Raw genomic sequence first — 21,773 nt, 5'->3', positions numbered from 1 at the left:
TTTAAATAAAAAATTATAATATTATTAACCATGTCAAAACTAAAAAAATAAGTGAATCGGTATTGTATTTTTTTAATGCCGAAAAAAAAGGAAAAAAATGATAGAAAAGGATAAGGCCCAATGCTTGTTCCTAGATAGCATGTCAAGTTTGCGTGAGCATGGAGGCCAGACATAGGCATCATGTCATTTGTTGTTTTTTTATTATTATTAAAAAAGGACAACATATCGTCTAATTACAGCCTTAATCTACCTTTCTTTGCAAGATAAGAAGCAAAAACAAAAACCATTATCATCAAACTTCATGATTTTAGCTACCAAAATTGATAGCTAAATATTTTCTCTATATCGCTAGTTTCCAGCTAGATACTCTCATTTAAGGACTGAAAAATTATGAAAATAAATTTTTAAACTAAAATAAAAATTACAAAAATTATTATTAGGCATATATTATCTCCATGCTTTAAATTTCAGTCTTTTATCTTTTAATTTTATATGTTACCATAATTTCAAGGCTAATTAAAGAGGGATTGAATTGAAAAAACAAAAACAGGAAAAAAAAAACAGGAAAAAAAGAGATAGAGAGGGAGAGAGAAGATCTCCATCACAAAACCCATAAATTTTTTATGTTTTAGGTAATCTAGTCTGATCTACAATTTTTCAACAACAAAGAGCGGATACCACCGATCGAACATTATCGCCACCATCTTGAAACCGCGATTCTAAGACCCCCACGTGCAGTTAAGCCGCCTTGTGTTATCGCCGCCATGTTACAAGTTCCTATTGTTGTCTCGCTAATTCGTAGCATGGATCTATCTACTCGCTTTCGTCCTCACTTTCCTGAAAGTTCAAATGATTCATATTCCTTTCTAGTGGCGGAAGCCCATCTTCGGAATCATTAGAAGAGCCTTCATTTTCACTTAAATCAGCTCCTGTAGCAGCATAAACCAGACAACATTGGGTCAGATGTTAATTCTGAAAGCTATAATTAATATCCTCAAAATAATAAATCTATTTTCTGCAATGAGATTCCAAGTATCAAGATTCATTTTAAGAATCTAATGGAAACAGCCACGACATTGACATCCAGATAAAAGAAAAATAGCATAAGCTGGGTCCCATGGGAAATATACAGAGGGATTCATGGACAAAAGGAGGACAAACATTACACTCAGTCACTGAATTTTAGATTTAAGAGAATTCTAGGAAGAACGCACCAGGCTTGCATTACTTGCAACCACCCCTTGCCTACCTTAAGAAAGGAGTTCTAGCAGGAAGGTACTTCACTAAATATATTGTTACATGGTGCATTGGTTGCGACAATGAGTAGAGAAGGTGTTTCAAAGTAAATCAAACGGATTTCAGAAAGAAGCAAAAGCAGGATTTGTACAAAGTTTCTAAAAAAATCTAACAGGTTTCACAGAATACATGACCAGAAGTAAATGTCTATAGCATTTAGTGAAAGTACGGAATTAAGTTAGCAAATGGTTAAAATCAATGAACAAGAGATGTTCACGGATGAATGTTTTGCGCAACAAGAGAGAAATTTGATCATATGTTGCCGATGGCGATGGCATTGAAGCAAAACAGTAATGGAAGAGCCAATTGAGGAGGTATCCAGGATTAGTTTAGGGCATTCAGGTGCTTCAGCAATGTAATCAGAGGTCAGTGTTACAACCCAGCCTCTACTGAGTGATGTACTTCAAAGGTACAGGTCAGGCAAAGTATAAAAATGTTACACAAAAATTCTATTGGCATGGCAAGAATAAATTAATATTAGTACATAAAGCTGAATTTCTGTTGTATTGCTAAGGCTCACAATGTCCGTAACTTTAGATTCATTATCCCAATTTGACAGGATATATGCTTCAGATATAAACACCACACTGCTTTTACGGATCACAATAAAATTATACATAAGAAATATGTTTGATTCATAAAAAAAAATCATAGTAGTAGCTTTAAGAAAGTGAAAAAAAGATATTTTCTTGACAAAAATTAAATTACCTTTAGTGTCTGACACAGCCTTTGGAACCTCCCTTTGTTGGGTTAGCCAAGCATTTTGGACAGAAATGATTTCAGCACTGTTTCCACATTCAGAGTATGATTTTAGAAGCTCCCTGCACCATGGAAGTTGAAACAATGTGAAGTATGAATATCAGTAGATCATGACCAATTAAACAGAACGTCAGTTCAAACAATTCACTGAAAATGCTGTTATCGTGTCTCATTTCTATATAAACAAAAATGAGTACATGCCACACCATTTGTAGGGTTATCTTTATTAAGTTCAAGTAAGTAACGGTTGCGCCTCTAGAAGACAAGTTTCTGTCTTAGCAGAGGCTTAAGAAAGCAATTATAATATTCAACTTGACATGCAGAAAAAACCCTTTTTTCCCAAACAAAATTTAGATACAGAATCACCAGGTAATGGTAGCCGAGACTTGAGACTCTAACACAAAAGGATAGCAAGCAAAATACACAAATCTCAAAGAGAGCAAGAGCACACCTGTTGTAACTTTTCCACAGAAGTAGATTTAAGAGAAACATTACAAGAATTCTTTTTCCAAGTTTCTCAAAGCACAGATAGAAGATTAAATAGTACTTCAAGGAGCTGGAACCAAAAACCACATTAACCACCATAATGGCTCCAAGAAATCTTTCATGGTAATGCATGTTGCAGTTTAAACACAATCTTTTTTCATCCTAGCGATTCTTAATAGAGTTTAACAATCTTTAGGCCATATGCAGGGCAGGAAGTTAAGAGATGCTGCATACAAAAACCACATTCCTTAAAACATTCATGTTCTATTAACTATGGTATTCTTACATACATTTATTTATTTTGTCTGTGTACGAAGAACAGCAGTCATAGAATGTACCTGTTGAGTGACAAGAAAGCATGTCCCCACTTGAACTTGCCCAGCAACAGATTCGCAGTTTCCTCTTCCCCACTGTTAGAGCATAAAAGAGCAACATGAAAACATAGAAAGATAGCTTTACAAGATGCATATGCAACTATTACCCTGCAAACTTAACAGATAAATCCATATTTTAAAAGTTGAGGTCAGATAGAAACTTAGGAATCTTCCACCAACATTAATAACCATATTATGTTAGATTTGGATTAAGCCCTTAAGTAATTTAAACATACAAACAATTGTCTCCCAGAGTCCCAATCAGATGCTCAATATGCCACTAAGATGACTGCTTTCAGCACCTCTGCAACCACAAGCAATCCAATAAAACCTTTTCATACCACCAGTACAACAATTATATGTTCCGCCATCGCCAATGTTATCACCAGCTAATAACCAGTACCTCTGTTTCTGGCATCACATCATACCTAGCTTTGGCATTTCTTATCTTACAGTTTCCCCCCACATTTCAAGCATGCAAGTTGGATGTTAAGATTTGTTTGATGCCTGTTTTTTTTTAAAATTGTTTTCTGATATGGATACAGAAACCTATTCACTGTATTGGCCTACATGTGCTATAATTTTTTTTTCTTTCTTTGAAATTTCAAAATTATTTAAGTATAGTCCCACCATAAAAAAACATATGTTCTATTGAAAAGTGTAAAAAATTCTAAAATTATTGTTTTCAGCTCTTAATTTCAGAGCAAAATTTGAGAGAAAAAACAGGAAACAGAAACCAAGAAGGCTTTTAGCTTTTATTGGGAATTAATGCCATTCCACGGGAGAAGTTTCATTACTATTCTTACAGCAAACGAGTGCACATGCAAAGGCATTTGGGATGGTGTAAAGAACCAACATTAATCATTGCTAACAACACAAGATCCAATACACAGCTCTCAAAAAGAAATCATAAGCTTTGCTGAATTGTTTCCTTCTCTCAGAAGTCATCAAGTAAGCCTACTGACAATTATACTTGCATAATCTAGAAGGCTATTTGTAATATCTCAAAAATCAAACTATTTAACCATTTCACGTGGTAGATGCAAGATTCTTTTATAAGTAAAAATAAGGAGATGGCAGTGTTACATACGATCAATGGAATAGAGAGAGTAGGACCAAGAAATACATAATGAGTACAAAGTCCGTGCAAGTAAGAATGACACGTGGCATATGGAGTAGAATGGAGAACTAAGCAAGTAGTGAGGACAACATATTCATACTTGTATGTGATGTTAAGCAATATGGCGAGTGATGCAGTACAAGAATTGTCAAATCAATTATCTGTCATTCTATTGAAGTTCATATTACTATACAGGAACTTTTTGTGCTTTTAAGCTTAGTCCAATCCTTTCTTAGTAGTTAGTAGTAACTTGTTTCTTATTCAGATTGGAGTTTGTTTCCTTTTTCATAAGGGATTCCTGTTTGGGGCTATAATTTAGGGTTATTGGTCTGCCTACATAAGCATAACATGAATTTTGAACAGCCATTTTGAAAAATGAAATTTGAGCCTTGAAATTTCTTTGTACTTGTGAGTTCAAGAAGCAAACCCATGCAGATTCCAAAGGTAAAGCCTAGATTCTCTATCCTTTCCCTTAACTCCTTTTGTGGTTTCTACATCAATTAATATAATATCATAGTCTAACCTCAATTCAAAGCCTAAATAGCATCTTAAACCATAATCAATAAACTTAAAACTGGAATTAGGCTTTATGAGCTATGGGTTCAGTGGTTGTTTAGTTTCAAATTGAGTCAAACTATGATAGCAAACATGTTGGGCCAATATCAATTAATGTAGATTAGATAGAAGTAATTAAATTAAAAGGTTGATCTTTGTCTAGTGCATCAATGATTGGTTTTAATGGTTGCCTTGAGTTTATGGCTGTCTGGGCAGATATTAGAAAATTTTCTCTTGGATGAAATGCGCTAAAAATCCATCCAATTGAGAATGGGTATTTATCAAAGAAAAAGTGGAGGCTTCACCAATGAATATGCTGTGAGGCTGACAGTCATGCACAGAAGGCATTAGTTTAGACCAATAACATGTTCACAAGTACATGAGGTTTAGAACAAAATTAAAAGAGTAACTTGCATTGTGGATGACACGTGGCCCAGAATTGAGCCTCAAACAATTCTAATCTCAAATAATGGTTGAGATATTGCAAATTGAAAACCTGATCTTGCAAATATAAAACAACTATTAAGCAGAAGCCCATATAGAATGTCTATTGCATTTAAAGGAGTCTTAACAGTTGAAAACATTCATAAACAAACAACACCCAATCAATAAACTTAGTTAAAATATATTTTAAGAGTAATGCGTGAAAATCAGAACCAAAAAGAACTAAAAAGAAATAGTAGCATAGGAATTAATTCCAAGTAGAGCATCAGGGGAAACTTGTACCATATTATTAATGCGGCAGATAATGCCTCTACACAAGATAGCTGACAAGGTCGACCATAATTTACTGGATTTGCTGCTACTAGCCATGGTACTGCAATTTAAAACAATTTTTCAATTCCATAGAGAAAATCCTAGCAAAAGATATACAGTCTAGTTAGGAACAAATAGCGTATTCAAGATGAATTACAGACAGGCCCATAGATGCACTGTTGTCAAGAATTGAATAAATAAACGATGAAATGATGCAAACCACATTTGATACAACTGATAATAATTCCCATGTAGATCTGGTTCTTCCAACTGACATGATTTTAAAGGAATGGATGTTCATACATAAGCGAGGAGAAGCACATCGCAGTTTGACAAATGGTACATCTTCCAAACGTGCCCATGAGCAATCCACGACAGCCAATCCTTTCCTTTTAATTAAGTTATAATCTTCTCTGGAGACACAGTGACTCCCAACAGGACTGCCAAAAGAGATAAACAAGGATGATAAGATAAATACAGAACCACGCGCCTAGGTTCCACATAAGCCTAGAGAGAATTCTCTGATGAAACACCATAGTTGGTGCTCCCACAGTTTGCTTTGCACTAGTTTTTTTTTTAATACTATTTTTTGGTCTTGGGGTAGGGATGGGGATTGGTTTGCATGTCCAGAAAAAACAGTGTATCTATGGAATCTTTTGGATCCACCACAATCTAGTCCTCTCTATCTGGGACTTACCTCACCAGTATAAGCCAGCCAGTTTGCCCCGAGCATTGTACGGGTTTTTTTGAGGCAGTGGCACATGCCTTGTGGCTCTCATGGATGGAAATTCTCAAGTGTTCCAAGGGTAGGAGTAGAACTAAGGACCTGGAAAACCCTGAGTCAAAGTTCACGAGTTCTACTCCTCATCACTTGAGCCACACACACACATGTATGTGTGTGCGCGCGTGCGCAATTTGCTTCTTTTACATAATTATAGTCCATATGTATATGCAGTGAAAATCAATTATTTCAAACTCTGCCAGCCCCACTGACATCTCCATCCCCTTCCCAAAACCGTAATGTAAAGAAGCTTCCCAGTTATTTATCAAATCCAATCTTCTGAGCATGTCTAGCAAAATGCTATAGGTGTTGTCCGAAATTCCAGGAAATGCATTATGAAACAGATAATTGGGTGATGGACACATGCAAAGACGCCATTCATTTCCAATGACAGCATCAACAGTAGAAAGATTATTTTTGTTACCTCAAAACAATGCCACCAAAACCACTACTGACACGCAACTCCTGCAAAAATCATTCAAAATCCAGTTAATGGCATTTGTAGTATATGTTCCAAGACTGAATCTTTTTATGCATAAAAACTCAAATAAGCATAAACCAGTTGATGATTCAAATATATGAAATTGACTACACTCGGTGCTATCCAGTGTTTACCAAACCATCTTGTTAGACAACACCCTTGAAGCAGGAAAATGAGTTTGTAGAGTAGTCTTATTTTGAAAACAACCTTCCCTCAGCAATAGATGGAAAAAAGATTGCACACAATGAATTGCCATCACTTCCTTATTAGTTGTTTCTATCAATCTATCATCTCAACTTCTTGTCAATATGTATCTGACTAATGATTTCTTATTCAAGCGTCTGGAATCAAATTCTTTCATGAATTACAAACTATATATATATATATAGAGAGAGAGAGAGAGATCGGTAAACACAGGGCAATTTACAGAAACGCATAGCCAAGACATAGTTCCTGAAATACAGAAAGAAAGATGAAATTAGGGCAGCAGATACTTTCTTTCAACAAATCAAATCTTGCAAGCTTGCGCCCTGTGCACTTTTTTGCATCACACTGCCCAAAATCCTGAACAACAACAATGAACCAATTACATTCCACAAACTGAACTGGAACATAACCTAACCAATAACATGCTAAAAACAAGGTTACACATTAATTCCATTAATTCTCAGCTGCAATAAGACTATCTATCTATCTATCAAGAAGTAAAGCATAAATATATGCTTGAACAATGCTAGTGACGTAGAGAGAGACACTGACAAGACATCAACACAAAAAAAGAGTTTTGGACATAAAAGGAAGCATACCCACATTGCAAGCTGAATTTTAGGACCTGTTGTGTCCTCTTCAGGAACTGCAAATAAGAAGAAACTTGTTAGCCCAATAAAAAATTAACATAGCAGCAGCAGCAATATATCACACACTTGGCACCCAAAAAAAAAAACAGTGACAGAAAAGAAGCAACAAAGTGATTTGATACCTTGATCATGTGGGAGAGACTCATCTTCCCTGTCGAGGTGATTGGTCCTGCTAGATTGACCACGATGAGAGTTGTGGGTTTTGAATCGCCTACTGGGTTTGTTATGACCCATGATGTCCTTGGAAGAAGAAGAGAGTGAAAATAGAGTTGCTGTGATTATGTAAATGGACTGCTTTATAAGTTTTTATCGGGACTCAAACCAGTGTTATAGCGGCTTGGTAAGGCTGGTCTCGAGTATTACATCCGGGTGGGTCGGTTCGGGTGAGAGTATAGGTTTTCAGAAGAGATATTTATCTATCTAGTCCCTTGATTTTGAATGAAATTATAGAGTAGTCACTCTTGTCTGTTATTCTTTGTGATATTGACTAGATTGGTGTCCCATCCTAAGCTGCAGACCGAAAAAATAAAAATAAAAACAGTTCAAGAAACGATTAAGTTTTTTTTAAAATAAAAGAAATTTGATAATCAGGTTAGATTTTGATTAATTTAATAATATGATAAAAAAAAATAGAGTAATAACAATAAATAAATTTTTAAAAAATACTGTCCTAGATAAAGTTGGGTTAACACGTAAAACTCGCCACCTAAACATGAGATATGTTCATAACATGTTTATCGTGTGTTTTAGATTATGAGATCGAGATAATTCGATGGAAAGAAATTAAAAAAAACCACAAGGTCATTTTTTTTTTTAAAAAAAAAAACAATGCTGAATGACAATATCAAAAAAAATAAGACAAAAAAAATGACGGTCCCTGTTAAAATTAATTTGTAATAAAAATCGACACCCACATAAAATTTATTGAATGAAATAAAAGGAAAACAAATATTATGCAAGGTTTGTAAATATTAAAAATAAATATTTTTTTATTTTTAAAATAAATTTAATATATAAAAAAATACAGATGAATCATACTAACCTCTTCAAAAATTAAACATACCCAATATAATTGAAAAATAATTGTTATTTAAAAAAGACTGAATAAGTAAAAAAAATATCAGATGAGAGGTATTAATTAAAATATAAACTTAAAGATTATTAAAAAAACATATAAAACAAGGTATTGATTAAAAAAAATAAAGAAGAAAAAAAAAACAGAATGAAGCTAGGCGTTGAGGGGTTTTTTTTTTTACCCAGAAACCTATTTTCAACTCATTTGAACTAAAAGCACCGTAGAAACCTTCCCAAACCAATCCATAAAATTAAAAAAAAAACACTAAAAAAAAGTCTCAGAACCCATAATAAACCTGAAATCAAAAATCGTTTCGAGCTCGGATTTATTTTTTTAGACACTTTTAAGGGGAAAAATACATAATTTGAACTCCTCGTATCATATAAAATTATTTGACATAAAAATTGATCTTTTTGGTGGTCAGAATTGTCACCAACAATAACTTTCTCTTTCTACTTCATAATCCAATAAGCCCCTTCTCTCCTCTTATGAAAAAGAACAAAAAAATAAAAAAAATAAAATTTTATATTAAAATTGATTTTTAAAAAATTAAAGAGACTAGTCGCTATAAAAAGATGAGGGATTAAAATGAATTGTTAGAACAAATTTTAAAGCCATCATCTATTTTACCTAGTGTTTTCACCTTGATCTTCTATCTTTTAATTTAACTCTTTCTCTAAAAAAACATGTCATTAGATGTTAATTTGACTTTAAAATAGTTTAATTGTAAAATGTAAAAGTTTAAAAATCAAATTAGAAATTGTATTTTTTAAAAATAACTCTTTAATCCACAATAATCCGTAATAATAAACAATAATGACACGACAACAAAAGCATAAGCCTTTTATTTATCCGTGATATAAAAGTTTCTTTTAATTTTTTGCGAGCTTGCTAGTTTTGATTTTAGCAGGCTTAACATTTGAATTTGTCTAAGTTTATGATAGTCCTGATTTCAGAAAAAAAGAAAAAAGTGATTGAAAATAAAAAGTTATTCCAAATTTTATGATAGTCTTTTATTTATTTATGATGACTAATTTTTTAATTTTATTTAATTCTTTTATTTTCTTTCAAAAAATAAAGAAAAACATTGTGTCAAAAATAAGTTTTATATGAATAAATAGAAAAATATTAACAAGAAAAATCAAAACAAAAAACCATGGTGGTGCAAAACGAGACATTTACCATCACCAAATGTGTCTTATAAACTCATTCACTACCTTACTAGTCATTAAATGCTATTAGAATCTTTTTAATTATTTTTTTAATTTAAATTATTTCTTGCCAGTGCAAATAATAAAACCATGCTGGATTAACACACAATTAAAGTTTTTATAGATTTTGATTTTGTGAAGAAGCTGAAAGTTTATGATGTAGGAAAATTTCTTCAATATTCTTGGCATAATAATGTTTCTTGTATTATTTCACTAATGGTTCAAGATTTTAGGTTTTAAAGAGGTTAAAATTAGTGTAAGAAGCAGTTTAATAAAATAAGCATTGCTTTTAATCCGATAATTGAAACAAGTTGAAATTTTAACATAAGATTTTAAAGATTTTATTTTATATTAGATTAAAATTTCATGATGACCGGAGATAAAGAAGGTTATCAAAGTTATTATGCATGATTATCTTTATTTATCTTGTTGTATTTGAATTTTTTTTATTTAGTTTAAAATTTTTAATTTAATTATTACTTTATTATGTAGAAATTTTAATGCTAAATGAATTCTATTAATTAAGAAAAATTTAATTACAAATTATTTTTTATAAAGAATTTTAGTTTTAATTAGGAATTTTTTCCAATAAAATTTTTTAGATTTAAAACTAAAAATATTGGATAAAATTTTTTGAATAAAAATGATGAATTGGAAATTTCATCTACAAAACACGACAATTTTTGTTTTTTTTGTAAAAACAACTAAATGGAAGACAAAGAGGCCTTCATTAATGCAAAAGACACACTCCAGGTATTAACTAATTTATTTTGATAACTATAAGGACTAATTCATAATTTACTCACCATTACACACATATTGCGAGAAAACTCCCGGAAAACTTCTCGCAGAGTCAGAGAGTAGTGTTGCCCTTTCTCGCGGAGACATTGATTTACCAGAAGAAGGCGATTATTTCACCATCAATCCAATCCAAAACGACTTCTCCCTTTCAAATCCAATGCTAGCATGACCTAAACCTCCCAAACCCCAACTCCCTTAGACCCCCAAAACTCAAAATCTTTTTATTTTTTATTTTTTTCTGTGTCATTTTATCAAGCACTTACACTGTAATCGAATATAAGTCTCAAAACAATGCTTAGAAGGTATGGGTCCACTTGTACAAATTCTGCTCTGTTATGAATTTTGGGTTTCTTTTTGTTGTGTAATATGTGGAAAGCTTTAATTTGATTATCGAACCTTTTTTTTTATTTGCTGCGTTGGCTGGCAGGTCCCTTTTGGAGCTATCGAGTCGTCGTCAATCCATAAGGAGGATTCCGAGGAAGATTACTACTCAGGCATGTTTATTTGGTAATTTTGCAATTATATTTGGTGATCTTGATTTTAGATTTGAAAGTAATTCATTCTTAATTCACGTAAATGTTTGAGAGTGGAGTGTGTGTCAAACCCTGAATTATTTTTGTTATTTTATATTGATATCATATGAATTCAACCTATTAAGCTCATGACTACGGCACCAGTCTTGAATGTTGATTTATTTTTTTTCACTTTTCTGTGTTCGAACCCATAATTTTCCTTTTTCATTACTGGGTTAGTGTTGTTTTGGGAATATATACTTTTATTCTTCGCTAGCTTCTTGATTTTTGGTAAATGATTGTTGTTGAAGCTAATGTCTAGTTTTGTTTTTGGGTTCTGGTCTGTGGTGTACTTTCAGCATGTGCCCCTATTCCTTTCTTCGAGGAAGGAATTCTCGACCTCTTTCCAGAAAAATGCATCCCCAAACGGTGGTCCAAATGATAAATCAGAGAGGAGAGGATCTCTTTTAGTGAAAAGCTTAGGTGCAGTTCTTGTTGTCGGGACATGTTATTATGCAGGTTGGTTAGACCCAATTATTGAATTAATTGATAAAAAGAAGCAGAGTTATGTTAACTCGGGTGGGGATGGCATCGATCATAAAGATGTAAAAGTAGAGGAAGTGGTGTCACCCATGAGTGAAGAGGCTAATAAATTAAGCCATTTTATAGAGGAGGATGCGCAAAAGGTTAAAAGGGAGTCAGATCTTCCTAGTGTTGAAACCAAGGAGGAGAAGGTTGAAATTCATGCTGACGTTCCTCATTTTGAAAGTAAGCATAAGGTTGAGACTCCTACAGATCTTCCTCATGTTGAAGCTGATCAGAAGTTTGAAACTCAAACAGATCAACCTCATCATGAAACTTTAAGTGAAACAGAAAGTGATAATCAGTCTCAGGTACACCATGGGGCAATCTCTGTTGAAGAGAGACATGAACCAGAATTTTCGCATCATACAGGCTCTGAAGGCAGTCTTGGCATGGGGATCCCAGGTTTGAAAACTACTAAAGAGCCAAATGAGGGAATCCAAGTTACACAAGTACAACCTCAGGCCACGGGGGTTCCTGTAGAGAGTGAAATAAAAACAGTACCAACTCAGAATGTCACTACTGAAAACAGATCAGAGGTATTCTTGATAGTAATTGCTTATATTAATTTTTACTTCATGTTGTTTTGTATATGTGTTGGGAGCATACTGTAGAAGGTCCCAGCACAAGATTTTTTACCAGTCCTCTCTGTATTAGCTGCCTGGAGTTTTGGCAGTCTCTTGTATTCATTTTCCGGGAAAAGAAAAAAGTTAAAATTCACAGTAGGGAGAAAGATATCAAAAATCATATCAGAATATTCTGGTGCTTTAGGATAGCAAAAATCATATTAGAATATTCTGGTGCTTAAGGATAGCAAAAATCATTTTATTTCCATTTTATGCACACAGGGGTCTTTCAAAGGTTGGCTCCTTCAATAGGGAAACCAGCTAAACTGATATTAGATTTGTATTTGCATCCTTGGTGACATATTGAAGTGGATTTGGTGTATGATCGTGCGAAGTGACACAAAAGGATCTGTATGACCCCATATACTTTGGTATTGAGGCTGTGTAGCTGCTGCTATATCCTTGGTAACACATTGGGAAGTCATTCACTAGGCATATGATGGTGGTGCTGGTTTTACATGCTGTTATACTTATTCTGTGTACCATACAAAGGAATTTTAGAATTTATTTTGCTCTTTATGTTTGTTGTGCTGTTGTTCACAGCTTTAAAATCTTTTTTGATTTCTCTTTGAGCAGGCTGCCTTCAGTGAACATTCAGGAATATCAAGTCTACTTGGTTCATACCATCTCGATGATAACGGTGAAAAGAACATCACAACAGAGGGCCTTGGAGAACAGGTTGTTATAAGCCTGATATGTTTACTATGTGCATGTTTCTGTAATTGCTGGCATGTGCTTACTTAGTCACTATTCTTTGGAATTACAGGCTATTGTTAGTGCCATAGAAGAACTGAATGATGGTTACATAACAAAAGATGGAAAGTTAGTTTTGGATTTTCTCGAAGCAATTCATGCAGCTGAAAAGAGGCAAGCTGAATTGGATGCCCTTACTTTTTCTGAAGAAAAAAGAGCGCTGAAGGTATCACTGTTGCATTCTTTGTAGCATGGGCTTTTTTTGATCAACGGCGACTGCATGTGTCCTTTTTTTTTTCTGGTTATCTATTTGCATTAATCCTTCGCTCTTTTTCAGGAGAAGTATGAAAAAGAATTGAGAGATTCAAGGGCTAGGGAACTTATGTGTGCTGAAGAGGCAGCAATGTTGGATAAGGTTGTACAGATTACTGTCTTCTTTTCATGTCTGTAGTGTTGTAGTGAGAGATTTAATAGAACATGCAGATGGTTGGAGATAAGCTATCTGTATAAGCAAACTCTCCAGACCCCTTCCATCAATGTAGTGCCAGCTATAACTAGATGACAACTTCTAAACTTTCAGGAAATAAAGAGAGAGATAGCCAAAGCTGCAGCTGCAATCAAGATGCTTCAAGAAAGGATGGAAGAGAAACTTAGGGTGGAGCTTGAACAGAAGGTTTGCATATGTTTTTTTAAAAGATTCTTTTTTATATGCTTTGATTTGATAATGCTTAGCTCAAGTTGCAAACAATTTTAATGCAGGAAAATGAATCAGAAATGAAGCTGCAAAGGTTTCAGGAGTTAGCAAAAGCAGAATTGTCCGGTGCAATTGCAAGTGAGAAGGCAGCACATATTGAAAAGATAGCTGAAGCAAATCTCAATGTAAGATATTTCTTGGAAATGGATGTTCTTCCATTATTTATATTAATTCGTGGTTTAAAGTTCTTTTTCAATGGAATTTTCAGCTGTTCAGAACAAAAATATTTGGTATGCATTTTTGTTTTTTTCTTCTTCTTAATTTTGGGAGATATTTAGTATGAAGAGCATGTTTATTGTCATATTTGCTAAATATTTGATAAAAGGATGCACGAGCATGTAAAACTTCAAATTCATCTAAATCAAAATAGGAGGTATTGGAAGATAGAAGCTTTTGCTGTGAGGATTGTACTGGAAATGATATTCAAACTAGTTATCTTCTCTACTAACGACAGTTTGCAGATTAGGTTTTATGTTATGTTCTTTACTTGTGTGTTTTTTTATTTCTTTGACATCAAGACTAAAATTATAACATCCACGTTCCAGGAAAAAATTCCATGCAGTTAATAAGAACATGTAAGATTCACAAACAAAACTCAGTCAGGCTTCAAACCCTACTAAATTGTGTATTTAAGAAGGATAACAAAGCTTGCCTTTGTGAAGGAACAGGTGAACTAAACCTCTCAAGGTATGGCATGGATTGCACTTGCAATCCTGGTCAGCAGATCAGCACACTCCTTTCCAGCTGGATTGGTGATTGCCAAACCTTTCATTTCTTCCTTAGGACTCATGATCTGCCTCAATGACAATAGGCATGACCTTCCCGAGATCAGGCTTCCCTGTCTTGGCAGTGAACATCATCATAATTTTTCATTTGTCTTGTGTATAATGCTTCGATATGTAGATGCATGTATGCTTGTTAACTAGCATTGCACAGCAATTAGCATTTATTAACATCTTCCGCTTGTTTGCAATTTAGCACTATGGATGTTTCTATTACGCAAATTGTTTGGTTATAATTTTTCTTGTTCTTACAGATTAATGCCTTGTGCATGGCATTCTATGCAAGATCTGAAGAGTCTCGTCAGATTCACTCTGTTCACAAGCTTGCTCTGGTAAGGATTCTTGTTCTTTTGCTTCTTCTTTTCTAGGATATAAATGTTCCCTCTCTTGTGTGTATTTGCATGCATATGTGTTATCCTTGTGCATTTCTGATATCAATGTTTGCCTAGCCAGCAAATTGATGTACTACACTTGCATTTTACAGGGAGCTCTTGCATTGGAAGATGCACTTTCCAAAGGACTGCCAATACAGCATGAGTTAGATGCTTTAAACGCCTATCTTGAAGGCATTGATAAAGACTCACTTTTACATTTGGTTCTATCAACTCTTCCTGAAGAAACAAGGCACCATGGTACCGATACTTTATTGGAATTGAATCAGAAGGCAAGTCACTTGTTGGTCCATTTGTTAGTATGTGCTAGTAAATGGTGTAATCCAGTTGTTCAGAGTGAGTAATGTCATTTTGTGATCTCTTATCAAACTTAGCTGCATGAATATTGCCATTGGCAGATTACAAATTGAACGCTGCTCTGCTCATCATAAGTTTATTTTATGGTTATTCAATTGCTAATCTGTAGTCTAATATGTCAATTTTCTATCCTGCACTGGCGTGTTGATAATGGTTGAATGTCTTTGCTTTTATTCTATAGAATACCTGAATGTCTTCAAAGCTGGCACTTCACAAAATCTGGAAGCGTTTCTGCTTTCTTTCTAATATCATTTATCAATCTTTACTCTTATGCAGTTTAATGTCATGAAAGGGAATCTACGACATTACATTTTGATCCCACCAGGTGGTGACGGCATCTTGGCTCATGCTTTGGCACATGTTGCATCCTGGTTGAGGGTAGGAAAATATGAGATCTGTCTCTGGAAACTTTCTATGTATTTGACACTACTTGGAACTAAACTATTTTGATTTGTCTTTGGTGCAGTTTAAAGAAGTCGATCCCTCTGGTGATGGTATTGAATCTATTATTAGCCGAGTTGAGGATTTCCTTGCTGAGGGAAAGCTCGCTGAAGCAGCAGATGCTCTCCAAAAAGGTGTCCAAGGCAGCCAGGCAGAAGAGATAGCTGGTGATTGGGTGAGGAGAGCAAGGAATAGAGCTATCGCAGAGCAAGCTCTAACTGTACTTCAGTCGCATGCCACTTGCGTCGGCCTTACTCAATGATGCTACTATCATCGATTTAGCATCTAGCTTGCAATATTTTTGCCTTTTCTAAACTTTACGCACAAAAGGAGAGCAAGAATTACTGTCCTATTGAGCAGCTTGAACTTACAAGAGCTTCACAAGGGTTGTGAAACCCAGAACAGTGTAGATTGAACATACCCCCGATGAATAAAATTTTGTTTCTTTCCGTCCCCTTCCATGAACACTATACGTTTTCTGGCGCAGTAATGTGTTTCCTGCTATTTAATAAACAATTCGTAAGTGATAAGAACCCGATCAAGACGAGCGGAAAAGGAGCTGGATGTCTTATGATGCTTGTGGGCAGTGTCTGTTGAGCTTGATTATACTTTCTGCTGAGGCGACACCGACAAGGACAAGTTAACTGATTCTTTGAAAAATGTGCTGATGATTTCGGTACAAAAGTGTATTTGCTCCTTTTCATTAGAGTATAAAACAGACTAACCTTTTTTAATTGTTTGATGGCGAGGAGACTTTTTATTATTATTATTATTACTACATGTTTTAGAATAGCTGATCCTCCTCGGAGTCCATGTGCTTGAAAGAGATGTTATTAATCGAAGTAAAAACAAAAAAAATAAGCGCATCAATCAAATCACAAAAAATACTGTATAGACATTATTAAATGTAATATATATATATATATATATATATATATATATATATATATATATATATATAAAGGCAATACCAACGTGTTCTCTAGAAAAAAAAAAATTCAATGCATGCTTTAAAATATTAAAGGGTGTTTTTAAAAAAATATTTAAATGATAATATATTGAATTGACTCGGATTAATACTGGTTAACTTGCAAAACTTATATTTAGAGTTATAAGTTTGTGACAATCTTGTAAATTTTTTTTAAAAAAAACTTATAAGAAGGGAATAACCTCATAGAAAGCAAAATAAAAAAAAGACTTAATTTCCACCTAATCCAATATTGAAAAATAAAATTTTAAAAAAATCAATTTAAAAAAATTAATTTGAGACAACCCAAAGCAACCTGTCAAACCTATGGTCCGAGTTATGAGATCAAAATAATTCTATTAAAAAAAAATTTAAGAAGAAAAGTAAAGCTAGATAGCATCATCGATTCCCAAATCAACCCAATGATAATGAGAAAAATTGAAAAAAAAATCATTTTAAATAAAAAAATAATGAAAACAAATTACTCGAGTCAACCTAAACAAACCCTCGATCCAAGTCATGAGACTAGGATAGCCCCATAATAATGAAAACAAAAGGTAATTATAAAGCTCAATCCCCGACATTAAAGGATGAAAATGAAAAACAAAATCAATTTAAAAAAAAACTAAAAAGAAAGACCGAAATCAACCCGAGCTAATCTTTCAAACTCATGATCCAGATCATAAGATTAAGAATACCTCATAAAAGACAAATCGAATCACAAAACTCAATTCTTAATTAACCTAATGTTGAAGAAAAAAAATCAATTAAAAATTATAAAAATAAAACAAATACCAATAAAAAAACCAAAAGTAATATAAAACTAAGATGGCAGGATAACTTACTGTTTTGGGGAGAATTTGTATGGAAATCAAGAAAAAAAGAGAAGATAGAGGTGAAGAAAATCACTCAAGCCCTATTTGTTTTAAATTAATAAAATTAAATTTTATTTAATAAAATTGAGCACCAATAACACGTTGGATTTTTTTTCTTTTAACATTATAGGATTTAGAAAATAATGTTTGAGTCAATTTAAAATAAATTTAATGTGAAAATATTAAATAAAAATTTTAAAAATTGAGTTACCATACAAAATCGGGTTGATTGTACTTTGGCCACGCAATTCAATCCCCGACTTTTTCAAGAAAAACAGCTGAATATCTATTCATTATTAGTTTAATTGTTTTAAATCAGTAAAAAGTTATTTAATTTTGTCCAATCAAACGTGAATTGAACAACAAAAGTTTTTCTCGAAACCGGGCAAAAGACATGATGGAAAGATTGGACAGCTAGGATTGCCTTGATAAAAATATCATGCAATTATCATGCTTTGCTTGCACTGTATCCGGAACTTGGAAGTATATCTGTCTTTGTTGTTTATTGTGTTGTTTTTTTTTTTTTAAAAAAAAAAAAACAGGGGACAGCTTGGATGTCTGGTTCTTTAGATCTGATGGAAATTGCACATGAAGAAACATGCCCCGCTAATAATTATAAATACTTAATCATTTGAAAAAAATATTATTACATGATTCCTTATTTGGTTTAAAGTGTTTTTCCATTCATAAATCTATTAAAAAAATTATTATTTTTATATCAACCTATCAAAATAATTTAAAAATATATAAAATTTAATTTAAAATAAAAAATAAATAAATTTTAACTAATCTCCGTTTTAATCGCAGCTTTATCTAAATTTTCATTTCTCTGGTTTTTATTAAGAGTTAATAGTCCCCTGTCATGAGTGGTGAGAAATCAACTTCCATTGATTTTTTTTTTTTTTTTGTCAAATAAGAAAAATTGAAGGTGAGGGGCTCCGACTCAGCAAATTGCAGCTCAGATTTTTCATGTTGCCACAAGTGGAATCAAAGCTGGTATCGAGTCCCGATCATTTATACAAGCAAGGGCTTTAAAGTCATTTTATCTGAAGACTAATTGATGGCTTGGAATTCTTAAGCAATTAGTAAATTACACAATCATCCCCATTAGGTATATCTAATCTGTCTAGAATGCTTCCTTGCCAGAATGCTTTAAAGTCATTTTATCTGAAGACTAATTGATGGCTTGAAATTCTTAAGCAATTAGTAAATTACACAATCATCCCCATTAGGTGTATCTAATCTGTCTAGAATGCTTCCTTGGCCAGAATATTATTTTCTGCCAGCTGTGAGAGAGATGGGGGCTGATTTTGACCAGTTTGTGGCTTGGCTAGGCTGAGGTTGCTGTTCTTGTCTTCTTCTCTGCCCACGTTTTGTTTTTTTTGTCATTTTAAAAAGCGAAGAAGATGCTGTAAATGATAAAAGGATAATCGAGAGTGTTGAGGTTATTTTTTAAATTGTTTTTTATTTTAAAATATATTAAAATAATATTTTTTATTTTTAAAAAATTATTTTTAACATGTTTATTAAAATAATATGAAAACATTAAAAATATATTAATTTAAAGAAAAAAAAAATTAATTTTTTTTTAAAAAAATTTCAAAATACAATGTCAATCACTGCTTTGCATGAATCCGGACAGTCATTTTCGCGTCGTAGAATCGACAGTGATGAACTGTAGAGCATGGAAATACAGTGGATAGGAGCACGCGTTATGTCAAGTGTTCGTTTAATTTTTTAAAATGTAAAAACAAATACTAATCTGATACAAGTATTTCTAAAAACCAAACTGGGGTTATTGACTAATTAAAATTGACAAATTTAATAATATACAAAATACAGTGATACTAAATAAACTTACAAAAAAAATTGATAATATAAAAAAAATTACAAAGCTTGTTAAAAACAAACTTAATAAAATTATGAATCTTAATTAATAAAATAACCAAAATTAAATAGTGAAACTAAAAATAATAATGAAAAAAACAATAAAAAAATATTTAAGATAACATGGTTAATCCCTGATCCTTTGCACAAGATTATAATAATTTTATAAATAAAATACAATAAAACATCAAAATCAATTCTTAATAAATTAAATGTTGAAGAAATTACTATTGTGGTTGTTTTTTTTTTTTTTATAAGAATTTTTAAAGCCATACAAAATCAAAATTCTATTATCTATTCTATAAAACACAAAAGTCAAAAATATATTATTTAATTCTTTCAAAGCCGTGCAAAATGGTTTTCAAAAACTATTATTGTGGTTGTTGTTTTTTTTAGGGGTGAGCAAAAAAACCGATAAACCGATTAAACCGAGAAAACCGGAAAAAAAATAACCGAAAAAACCGAACCGAAAAAAAAACCGAATTAACCGATTAAAAAATCATAAAAAAATTCCGGTTCGGTTCGGTTTCGGTTTCTAAAGTCTAAAACCGATTGAACCGAACCGAACCGGTTCAACCATCCAGCATTTAAAAAAAAAAACAACTATAAAAGGAATGTTTTCTAACCCTAAAGTAACATTCACCCCTTAGCCGCCGCCCTCCCTTCCCCTCCCTTCTCTGCATATCTCATTCTCTCTCATTTTACTCTTTTTTTTCTCTCGTCCCTCTACTCTCTGCTCTGTTTTGATTTTTCTCTCTTCCCTCTACTATCTGCTCTGATTTGATCTTATGGATTTGGTTCCTTTGGGTTTTCTTCGGATCTTAGTTCTCCTATTAAGTCTGTGGTTGGCTCTACTAACAGCCAAATAGAGGACTATCAGATCCACCAAGAAAACCCCCTCCATTCTCTATTCCGTCAAAAAATCTCATCTTTGACGTTAGTCTCCACCAACAGGACTGCTTGCTTACCAAAAGTTGCAGGCATCTCAAATAATTTGTCAAACGGTACATTATTGTACTTTCACTTATTTTTTTTTAAAGATTGAAGAAAGGCTCCTATTTTTCTGATTACTAATTGAGGCCTATGTTTTGCTTGTTTCTTATTCAAATTTCAGCATCTGAGATGACAAATGATGCAACAGTAGGGTGTTTGGGGAGGGCAAAACAACATTTTGGGACTGGAGTATTGTTTTCTCAAAAGCCACATTAGACCTGGCCAGTGATCCAAAACAGAGGGAGGAATATTACTAGTGTTGGTAGAGGACCATTGGGTTTGAACCGGTTTGGAAGGGAAAAAAACCGAACCGAACCGAACCGAAATTATTCGGTTTGAACCGGTTTTCGGTTCGGTTCAAAAAATTAAAAAAAAAATAATTCGGTTTGGTTGTTTATTTTGGTTCAAAACCGGACCGAACCGGAAATGCTCAGCCCTAGTTTTTTTTATAAAAATAATCCAGCAATTTTTTTATATTGTTTTAAGAAATTAAAAATACAAATAGAAAACGAAAATCACCTCTCCAAGTAATCACCTAAAACGACTAATAATTTCTAGACACACTGTTTATATGAAATACGTGGCTTTTTCTTTTTTCTTTTCTATTTCTTTTTTTTTTTTAGCATTTGAGACAACAACTATATATAAACTAGATTCTTTTATAAACTCTGAATTCATATGAACATGGAAGGAGGTGGGTTTATTTTTTGGCATTTCTTTATTTATTTTTTATTTTTTTAATTTTATCATTTAATATTTACTTGATTTTAAATTTATTTTTATAAAATAATATTTTAGTTTGTTTTTCTATGAGATTATTATAGTCTCAAATAAATATTCTGATATCTAGTTTGTGCTCGATTTAATAAGTGTTTATTTTTATTATCGTATATTTAAGTAAAGAAAAGTTAAAAAAATAATTTTTATAAATCTAGTAGAGTCCATCGTTCGGATAATAAATTTGACGAGTTAACCTATAAAGTCCAAGTAATATGCCGTTGTATCAATATTAAAAAAAGCTCATCTTGAATAATTTTTTTTAAAAAAATTTTATTTTATTTTTTACAAGTTGTTCAAGTTGCTTTTAAATTTTTAAATCATGTTAGAGGAACTCTTAGTCAAATGATCTAAAAAATTTCTTTCATGTTCAATTTTTTTTTTTACTAGAACCACAACATATTGCAGCCATATAAACTAGTTTCATACTATTTGTTTATGAGCAACTTATTCCTCATGTTTTACTAAAGAAAAAAGAAAAATACCATGACTATTTATAATTAAGTTATTTTTTTTTACTTCTCTTTTCTTTTAAAAACTACAATTTATTTCTTCAATCAACACAATTTTTTATTATAAATAA

The 21,773-nt window shown here is 32.6% G+C and overlaps 2 protein-coding genes across 5 annotated transcripts; one reads left to right on the top strand and one right to left on the bottom strand.

The window, feature by feature from the left end:
• Positions 1–597: 597 nt before the first annotated feature.
• LOC7486321 (uncharacterized) lies at positions 598–7,798 on the bottom strand. Its single transcript, XM_024600463.2, has 9 exons — positions 7,588–7,798; positions 7,415–7,461; positions 7,107–7,172; positions 6,552–6,592; positions 5,650–5,786; positions 5,317–5,407; positions 2,880–2,951; positions 2,005–2,117; positions 598–929 (listed from the first exon to the last, which is right to left on the bottom strand). Exons 1-9 carry the CDS (start codon positions 7,697–7,699, stop codon positions 814–816), a joined length of 795 nt encoding a protein of 264 aa, XP_024456231.1. The 5' UTR covers positions 7,700–7,798; the 3' UTR covers positions 598–813.
• Positions 7,799–10,563: 2,765 nt separating this feature from the next.
• On the top strand, positions 10,564–16,140 carry LOC7486320 (MICOS complex subunit MIC60). 4 transcript variants are annotated; one of them, XR_008059323.1, is made up of 12 exons: positions 10,564–10,854; positions 10,980–11,046; positions 11,424–12,185; positions 12,849–12,950; positions 13,039–13,191; positions 13,303–13,380; positions 13,546–13,638; positions 13,725–13,844; positions 14,756–14,833; positions 14,986–15,229; positions 15,527–15,628; positions 15,717–15,764. XR_008059323.1 is itself a non-coding variant. In XM_024602080.2 (12 exons), exons 1-12 carry the CDS (start codon positions 10,844–10,846, stop codon positions 15,951–15,953), a joined length of 1,983 nt encoding a protein of 660 aa, XP_024457848.2. In that variant the 5' UTR covers positions 10,567–10,843; the 3' UTR covers positions 15,954–16,140. The 4 variants fall into 4 exon arrangements, 3 of the variants coding, with proteins under 3 accessions (XP_024457849.2, XP_024457848.2, XP_052309250.1); XM_024602080.2 differs by having other exon boundaries at positions 10,567–10,854; positions 14,986–15,165; positions 15,717–16,140; XM_052453290.1 differs by having other exon boundaries at positions 10,568–10,854; positions 10,980–11,059; positions 14,986–15,165; positions 15,717–16,140.
• The last annotated feature ends 5,633 nt before the right edge of the window (positions 16,141–21,773 follow it).

This window comes from Populus trichocarpa, chromosome 5 (assembly GCF_000002775.5).
Source record: "Populus trichocarpa isolate Nisqually-1 chromosome 5, P.trichocarpa_v4.1, whole genome shotgun sequence".
In the NCBI taxonomy this organism is placed as follows: Eukaryota; Viridiplantae; Streptophyta; class Magnoliopsida; order Malpighiales; family Salicaceae; genus Populus; species Populus trichocarpa.
This window is presented reverse-complemented; position numbering and strand designations above follow the sequence as displayed.